We start from the raw sequence: 9,308 nt of genomic DNA on the forward strand, positions 1-9,308 counted from the left end.
AACAAGGTTGTGCATTGCCATCCATTCTTCAATCCAGTATGTACCGAGTTGGAGTTCTTCTCAGATCTTGTAGGGGCCTTCCTAGTTTGGACCTATTGTATCTATGCCTGGTTCTTTGGAGGATATGAAGACCCTTCGTAGAACCAAATCATTGATTTGGAAGGACATCTTCTTCACTTTGGAGTTATAGTACCTAGTCATCTTCCTTTGATAAGCAGCTAGCCTCAGTTGGGATTCATCTCTCCTTTCGTCAATGAAATCAAGCAAGGTCGCACCTCCGAAGTTCGTCGTTTGTTATTTCTCTGAAACGCAAGTGGCATAGTGATGGTATGCTGACCTCAACGAAGCTCACGGCTTCGATGCCATAAGCCATCAAGAATGTATTTCCCCAATTGGAGTAGTTCAAATTGCCCAAAGTACTTGCAGTAGTTCATCAACCCATACCCCTTTTGACATATCAAGCTTCCTTTTCAGGACATGTTTGATTGTCTTGTTCACAGCTTCCACTTGGCCATTAGTCTGGGTGTGATGAGAAGTGGAGAAGTGTTTCTTTATGCCAAGCTATTCACACAAGCTCTTGACTTTCTTATTATCCAATAGTTTTCCGTTGTCTAAGACTATCGAGTGGGAAACCTCAATCGGTATATGATGTTCTTCCACAAAAACTTAGAAGTGTTTGTTTCGGTGATTTTTGCCAATGGTTCAACCTCAACCCACTTTGTGAAGTGATCAATGGCCATAATTACAAATTTTGTGCCTCCTCTACCTTTCAGTAGGGGACCTATGAGGTCCATATCCCATTTGGAGAAGGGCCAAGGGCTGGAGACTGTGGTCAATTCCTACGATGGTTGCCTTTGAGTAGGAGAGAAACGTTGGCACTTGTCACATTTACACACGAATTGGAGGGCATCCTTTTTCAAGGTGGGCCAGTAGTATCCCTGTCTCAATACCTTTTGTGTCAAAGCTAGATCACTTAAGTGGTTGTCACAAACACCTTCGTAGACTTATCTTAAAATGTAGGTGGCTTCCTCTCCACCCACGCACCGAAAAAGTGGGAAGGAGAAGCTCATTTTGTAAAGTTCGTCATCAATGAAGATGAAATAAGCTAATCTCCTCCTCAGTTTGTAGGCCTCATCCTTATTAGTGGAGAGGACCTGGTCTTTTAAATAGGCCATAATAGGCTGCATCCAGGTGGGAGTTCCTTCTACCCACATCACATCTGGGACCTCGACAATGGTTTTAGGAGGTGTTCAATTAGTACTACCGTCAGCAGATTGGAGTCCTTGCTGCTCGCTAGTTTGGAGAGTACATCGGCGTATGTATTTTCAACATGAGGGATTTGGATTATTCAAATTTTTTGAAGGACGAGAGTAGGTTCATCCCCAGCTTCAAATAGGAAGCCATGTTTTTGCCCTTAGTAGAGAAGTTGCCATAGACTTCACTTATAGCTAGGAGTCACTGCTGATAAGTAGCCTTCTCACTTGCATTTCCTTCACCAATCTGAGGCCCGCAAAGAGTGCCTCATACTCTGCCACATTGTTTGTGGCTTTGAATCTGAACCTCACAGCTGAGTTCAGCTTGTAACCCTCTGGGCTTACTAGGACCACCCCGACTCCTGAAACTGTATATCCAGCTAACCCATCCACGAACAGGTTCTACGTAGAAGGCTCAACAGGTTCTATCATTCCTTCATTTCAGGTACATTAGCAAACTCCACTACAAAGTCTGCTAAGGCTTACCCTTTGATGGCTGCCCTCGTTTTGAAGATGACATCAAATTCACTTAGCTCCACTGTCTATTTCAATAGTCTCCTCGAGACACCGGACTTCTGAAGCACTTGCCTCGAGGAGAAGTTGGTTAGAAAATTAATGGTATGGGCCTGGAAGTAGGGCCTCAATTTCCTTGAGGCTGTAATCAGGGCCAAGGCAAGCTTCTCCATATCGGGGTAGCGGGTTTCAAGGGATAGAATGTCTTGCCCGTGTAGTATATAGGGAGTTGGGTGGTTCCCTCCTCTCTGATTAGAACTACACTGATGGCCTCGTATAGCTGGAAAATTTCTCCTGGCTTTGCTTAAAGAGGAGTGGGCCTGTCCTAGATGCCTTTTTCAAGCCTTGGAATGCCTCTTCATACTCCTCCATCCATTAGAACCTCTTCCAGGCTTTTAATATTTTAAAGAATAAAACACATTTGTCGGTGGCCTTAGAGACAAAGTGGCTGAGTGCTGCCACCTGCCCAGTTAAGCTTTGAACCTCTTTTAGTTTTTGAAAGGATCTCATCTCAATCAAGGTATTGATCTTCTCGAGATTGGCATCAATTTCTCTTTAATTGACCATATATTCTAAGAACTTTCCAGAGGCAACACCTAATGCACATTTGAGGGGTTGAGCCTCATCCTGTATCTTCTCAGGATTTGAAAGGTATCGTTCAGGTGTGCCACATGGTCATCTGCCTTCAAATTTTTTACAAGCATATCATCTACATAAACCTCATCGTCTTGCCAATGAGGTCTATGAACATTTTGTTGACAAGCTTTTGGTAAGTAGTCCCAACTTTTTTCAACCCGAAAGGCATCATTTTGTAGCAATAAAGGCCTTTATCCCTGATAAAGGAGGTGCTCTCCTAATCGGTCGGAACATGGGAATTTGATTGTAGCCTAAGTAGGCGTCCATGAAGTTCAACAACTCATGCCCGGCGATGGAGTCTACTAGTTGATCAATCCTAGGAAGTGGGAAACTATCTTTGGGGCATGCTCTATTTAGATTAGTAAAGTCAATACATACCCTCTATTTACCTTTGTGTTTCTTGACTAGAACCGGGTTGGAGACTCACTTCTGGTAGATGGCTTCCCTGATAAAGACATTCTTAATAAGTTTCTGCACTTCTTCCTTCAGGGCCTCATAACTCTCTGGGTTGAGGGCTCTTCTCTTTTATCTTTGCAAGGTAACCTTAGGATTCATTTTTAGGTGGTAACAGCTGATCTTGAGGTCTATACCTACAATTTTCTCATGCCTCCAAGTAAAGACATCAAGGTTCCTACACAAGGGGTCTTTTAGTTTCTCTTTCAATTTGTCACATGATCCTTTGCCCACTTTCAACATTTTGGTGGGGTCTCGAGGGCCCACCAGGAAGCTCTCGAATTCCTTTACTGTGGCTGTCAGAGGATCCTACTTAACCACCTGGGGATCAATCTCATCAAGAACCAGTGGTTCTCCCCGCTCGGGAGGAGCGTCGATCATCTAAACATCTTCTCGTTCGGTGAGGGACCTCACTTGGGGCGTCCATCAAATCCATGTTAGTTATAACGACATTAATGTCCTAGGGTTCGGCCTTCCTAATAGAGCTCAAATAACATTCACTTGATCCTTTTTGGTCTCCTCTCACTGTTGCCACCTCGTTCTCAGTCGGGAATTTCATGCATATGTGGTGGATAGAGATGTCAGCTCCCAATTCCTTTAGGGCTGATCTCCCCAGTACTCCGTGATAAGGCAATCAGCTATCCACAATAAGGAATCCCATGAAGTTCAATGTGGTTTGGGGTAATTCTCCCATCTTCATTGTGAGTGTGATCTTTCCTCTCGAAATGATGCTATCTCCAGTGAATTTGTATAAGGGAGTGGTGGTGGGAGTCAATTTGTGGTCCAAAATCATCTTATCAAATGTAGATCCAAACAAAATGTTCGCGGAGCTGCCATTGTCTACTAGCATTCGTTTGAGTCCATTCCAGGCCACAACAGCTTTTACCATCGCAATGGGGATAGTGGACTCCCTCTACGTCCTCTTGAGTGAAGATGATGGGTAGTGTCTAGTTTCTCCAAGAGCTATTGTCCACGATGTAACTTGTCAACAGGGGGGTGCTTGGCCTCTCGGGCATAGTTTCTTTGTGAATTTTGGGTTGATCCACCTATGTAAGGCCTCAAAATATGGTATCCACCTCATGGATTGGGGCCTCCTCTTGACCCTAGTTGCCTCTATGATGTCTATGTCCTTCCCTGGGTCTTTTTGCATTTTGCTCTCTCCTTTTGAGGGGAGAAATACCCCGCTGGCGGGGAGCAGCCTCTTCATGCCTAGGCCGCTGGTCATACTTAGGTGGAGTCCTGTTCTCATGAGGCGATTCATTCCTCCTCTCATTTCAAAGACTTTCTAGTCAGACGTGTTGCATATATTCTCAACAATTTGCGGTGTCGTGGTGTACGAGTAGTGGTACATACAATATTGGTGGGGGCTCGAGTTCTGTCTGGGTCAAGAACCCGGGCCTCACCCACGGCCTCTTCCCTTGCAAGGGACTTGTTGTGAAGTTTCAACCTATTGCATGTCAGTAGTAGGGGCGATATCTTCATATGCCAAGGTTGGGACTGCATTCAAAGTTGTGGTGCCGAGTACTTGCCCTGAATTGTCATTACTGGCCTAGTTCATCTATTAGTCCATCAAGTGAGAGGTCGGTCCCCTGGTGCACTATCTCTGCTGAGATGGGAAGCCTCTGTTGGCCCTGTTCTTCTGTTCAATCAACTCTTCATTGATTATTTCCCGCTTGATCATCTCGAGCAGGGCGTCATAAGTAGTAGGGTCCTGATTTTGCACGTCCCTCCAAAACAGGGTATTCATATTTAAGCCTTCTCTCAGTACTGACAAGGCTTTGCAAAGATGACTTGCATGCAATACGTCATTTCATATGTAAAGCATGACAAGAAGCTTTTAAGAGATTTCCATGTACTTGCCTCATTTCCTGAAGGAGCTGGATTGGGACCTCTCCCTCCTTGCTCACTGCGGATCTCTTCAAAAATGTGGTCTTAAATTCTGGCCAACTTCTTATGCTCTCAGATGGTAGCCTACTATACCAAATTTCAACTAATCCACTAAATGTTAAATGAAAGGCTCTGCACTTCATTTTCGAGGTGGCTCATCTTAGGCTCATGTGAGTCTTATAAGCATTCAAATACTTCTCTAGGTCACCTCTCCCATCGTATTTTGTTATCTAAGGCATAACATAGTGGCTTGGAACCTGGGTGCTTCTTAATTCTCTCGAGAATGGCAAGTTTTCATCATCATCATCCAAGTCACAGGACCTCTGCTATTTATCTAAATCAGTATTCTTATCGACCTTATATATGGGTGACAGGTGAGAAGGACCGGCCTGGTTCCTAGCCTCTTCTTCCTTCATTTGGTGCCTATTTCTAGGCGAGGCAACACGGGGGCATTTTCATGCTTTTCCTGCGGCTGTTGATTCATTGGGGAAAGGGGCTATGGTCTCGTTCGAGGCTCATGAGATTGTTAGTGTTGTCTGCGCCTCAATTCCACTAAGCTGATTCTGTCAAACACACTGCTTAACCTACTGGGTCTCTGTTCATATGCAAGGAAAATTTTGTCCTACTAGTTATACGAGACCTCGGTAGGTCGACTAGCTGCACAGGTGGAGGAAATGTTAACTTCCACTTCCCTTTCCACGGGGCTATCACCTCAGTTGTATGATGGTGAAGCAGCCCTTTGGCTTTGGACTTCATCATCTTGTTAGTATTGCCCTTGGGACGTATAGGGAGGTATAGGAAAACCTCTATGGCCCTGTATTTGGGCCATGAGTTCTCTCATGGCCATGTTTTGGCTCGCGATGTTCCTCATGTTTGCAGCCACGGCTGCCATCTCCCTAGAGATCTAGACGGCTCGTTGCCATGTTTTGGCTCGTGATGTTCCTATGTCTACAGCCATCTCCCTAGAGATCTGGACGGCCATTTTCGTACCAACTCTCCTATAATGGTGTTGGGGCCTGTGACAAGCTGCTGGTGGGGCTGCTCCTATGCTTTCTCTTACCCTTCTTGGGGGTACATCTTCATCCGAGCGCATTTTCTGTGTTTCGACTCCAAGTTTTTCCAAGTTATGGGGCTTCCTCTTGTTCTTTTTCAAGGACAAATCCTTTTTCAAAGAGAATGCTCAAATGTTCCTCTTTAGTAAGCTTTCTCCACATGATTGCTCATAGTTATAGTATGGTTTCCCAAAGACGATGCCAATCGTTTGACCCAAAAAATTTCGCAATAGATACTAGACCCACCCGTGCACACGCAAGTCTAGTCCGACACACTTAGATACGTGGACAGTCTGAAATGAGCAGATTTAGAGCGCGGGAGGAACTCAAAGGTACGAGATGATAGTGTTCGAAATCCGACGATACATTTGGATAACGACTGTAAAATAATTACCAATCGTGGTTTGTTGAATATGTATGTGAACTCATATGTATTGCAAGAGAGTAAAATGTGTAGTGTATGTTATTGTATTGAATCTTGCATTAGCTTTACATGGGTTGCATGGGGAAGTATTTATAACAATACAAGTTGAATCGTGGCCTCATCTTACTAGTTTACATGTCAAATTCTACGCATCACGTTTGACTTCCTAGCCGGCTATACATTTATTAATTGGCAAAGTCGCCACTATGCTTGACAAGATGTCTCACTTGCACTCTATGATGGGTGTCCCATCAATCATTCAAGTAGGAAAGAGTGATGTCAAAGGTGTTTTGGAGTTTGACTTCGGCATTTGGGCCTCGATGTGGACCACCTCAGCCTTCCAGCAATTGAGCCAATTCACAGGTGTTGTTTCTCGATGTTTTGTGTTCCTTGTTGGCCTAATAGCTTCAACGACCATGCCACGTGGTTCGTATGGGTGGGCCATGGGCCCCAGTGGGTCGACCAATGTGTCAATATGTAACAAATACATCTAGTAACATATAGGGATAACAAATTCTAAACTTGAATATATTTTTTATATTTATTCACGATTTTTGCTATCTAAAATGTAAATTTAGAGCATTAGAAAAGTATATTCTCACATAATTAAATGTAAAAATAAAAAATTAACATATATGTGTTTGATCCTTATAATATTTACATTATAAGATGGAACATAAGCTTCAATACAATATCAAAGTCCAATAAGTTCAAACTAGAAATGGCAATGGACATAATTGAGTCGTCCATAGGCCCAAACTCTCGACTCAGCTCATGTCCAATATGACCACGAGCTTTTCAACTTGTGAGTCGAGTCAAGCTAGACTTGTTTCCCAGAAGTGTGGATCAGTTTGGCTAATGGGTTGGGCTCACCATGAATTGAGTCAACCCACGAACTTCTTGGTTTTTAAAAAATATCCCAAAAGTTATTAAAAAACTAAAAACATTCTTACAATAAATTACAAATAAAATATGACAAAGTGACAACAAAATATTTAAAAATAATTATTACAATAAATTTATGCCTAAATTTGGCAAATTGATTGAGGGCTAACCGGTGGGCTTTACAAATGAACCAGCCCATTTGACTCGTGGAGCCAAGAGGCCTATGCACATTGGTTCAGCTTGGCCGACTTGGCCAAAATACTCAATGCAGCATGGTCTTATAATGATTGATTGAAACTTGTGACAAGTGTGTCCCATCGCAAGGATGAAGCCACGTGTATATTCATCCATTGGCTCATATTCGTCACTTTCTACTATAAAAACTCAAGTCTAGTTCCATTGAAAAGTAAGGCAAGTTTATACCATCAAACCATACTACACTGAACTCTCTTATCTTGCTCTTGTATTCACCCTAGTTTTGAACCCCTTTTTTTACTTTGATAGAACTAATTTCTAAGCTAATCCCACACCCAAGTATATATTCCAACAACTTGATTGTTAGAGTGTTTGTGGCCGCCTCCCCCATTCGGAGTCTGGCCGTATGCTTTAATGGTTTGCTCTAGTGCGTAGGACCAAAGCTTACGTGAATGCTAAAGAAGCTGCGATCAATTCACCACGTCACCCCCTACAAAAAGTGAGGTCAACATAACGCGTTTGGATAAATAATTGAGTAATGTTATTTAGGTCAACTGGGGTTTAAGGCAACACTGGTGGCATTTTTGATTAAATGAATCACATAAATTTACTGTGTTTAAGGTAGCACTTGTGGTATTTTTAATTAAATGAATCATATAATTTTATTTTTAACTAAACTCATCTCATAATGCCACATAGACTAATGTTGTAGCACCACTACTATTGGATAGCATTATTTTAAATAATTACTATAGAAGGTCATTATTTAGTTTAACAATGAAGTCTAAGACAAAATATTAAGTAGAAGTCACTCTTCCATTGAATGCTTTTCAACAAAGGTTAGAACTCTTGACCAGCAGCTTCATGGTTTATATGTTAACATCTTAATAAGGACAAATATCACTCATATGCATAATTTTATATTTTATAAACGACAAAAACAAAGAAATCCGATGTAATCAAGAAAAGAAAATGATCATCAAAATGTAATCAATCATCAGACGTCTGATCCTTTCCGAATCACATCCATAACAGAGAGTGCCACAGCAGAGAGTTGAAAAGTATTGCGATTTCTCTTTGTCAATGGAGAAACTAAGCCTTTTCTCTCATTAAATCCATCTTCACAAGTTGTAGCAGCATCCATTATTGAACTTATTTGCACATTAGCATCATCATATCGTTTGGAGTTGTAATATTTCATGGCATCCTTCACAGAAGAGATTGCATCAGAGAAAAGTTCAAAGCAATCCTTCAAACATTGTTCTGCATAAGGATCCCACTTCCTGTTTTTCATCAATCGTTTGATATAACACCGCATATCTGTAACGTTGTAACGCACAAGTCTGATTGAGATCTTCCCAAGCCCACGTAAACTTGCACACTGGCTGGCTGGTGCTGCCTGTAGGGAAGTTGTGCAGAAGTTGTAGTTGATGTTTGGATCATCACGAGCCAATGTTTTGCACGTTTCGTTGATTAAATTCTGGCAGTTCGCGGGCTGGGTCGAGATCAGGAAGGAGAGGAAGAGGGCTGGAAGAATCAAAGAGAAGGAGGAAGTCATTTTTTTCTTAGGTATTCTGGTGTGTGTTCTTGTTTTCTCTCCCCATGAGAGGATAAGAGGATTTATATATCAAAGCGAGTACATGTGCAGTTTGATTATTTCTTGGGTTGTTTGGAAAATAAATGTCTTCTTCGACCAATAACATCCATTGCCTCCGTAAAGAAACGTGTTTAAGATGTTCGACTGAATAAGAATTGACATAATTAAGAAATATAACGTCGTATGAATTTGATGTCCAATATAAAATACGAAATATAAGATTTTCCTTCGACCAAAAGTCTCCAAGTCATACTAACTTCTAAAATTAAACAAAATTTTATTCTAAGTCTCAATCGTCAAGACTCAATATCATTATATAAAATCAAAACAAAAATTCGAAATAGACTATTTTTAGGATACGGTTATAGACTCGATTGATAATATTATACCCGGTTAAAAAGGGAAAAAAATAA

The 9,308-nt window shown here is 41.8% G+C and overlaps 1 protein-coding gene across 1 annotated transcript; it reads right to left on the reverse strand.

Annotated features, from left to right (window-relative positions):
• Nucleotides 1-8,271: 8,271 nt before the first annotated feature.
• Nucleotides 8,272-9,038, reverse strand: LOC111391653 (putative invertase inhibitor). The gene has a single exon (XM_023016906.1). The coding sequence runs from the start codon at nt 8,854-8,856 to the stop codon at nt 8,296-8,298; it is 561 nt and encodes a 186-aa protein (XP_022872674.1). The 5' UTR covers nt 8,857-9,038; the 3' UTR covers nt 8,272-8,295.
• Nucleotides 9,039-9,308: the final 270 nt, after the last annotated feature.

Source organism: Olea europaea, chromosome 3 (assembly GCF_002742605.1).
Source record: "Olea europaea var. sylvestris chromosome 3, O_europaea_v1, whole genome shotgun sequence".
Lineage (NCBI taxonomy): Eukaryota > Viridiplantae > Streptophyta > Magnoliopsida > Lamiales > Oleaceae > Olea > Olea europaea.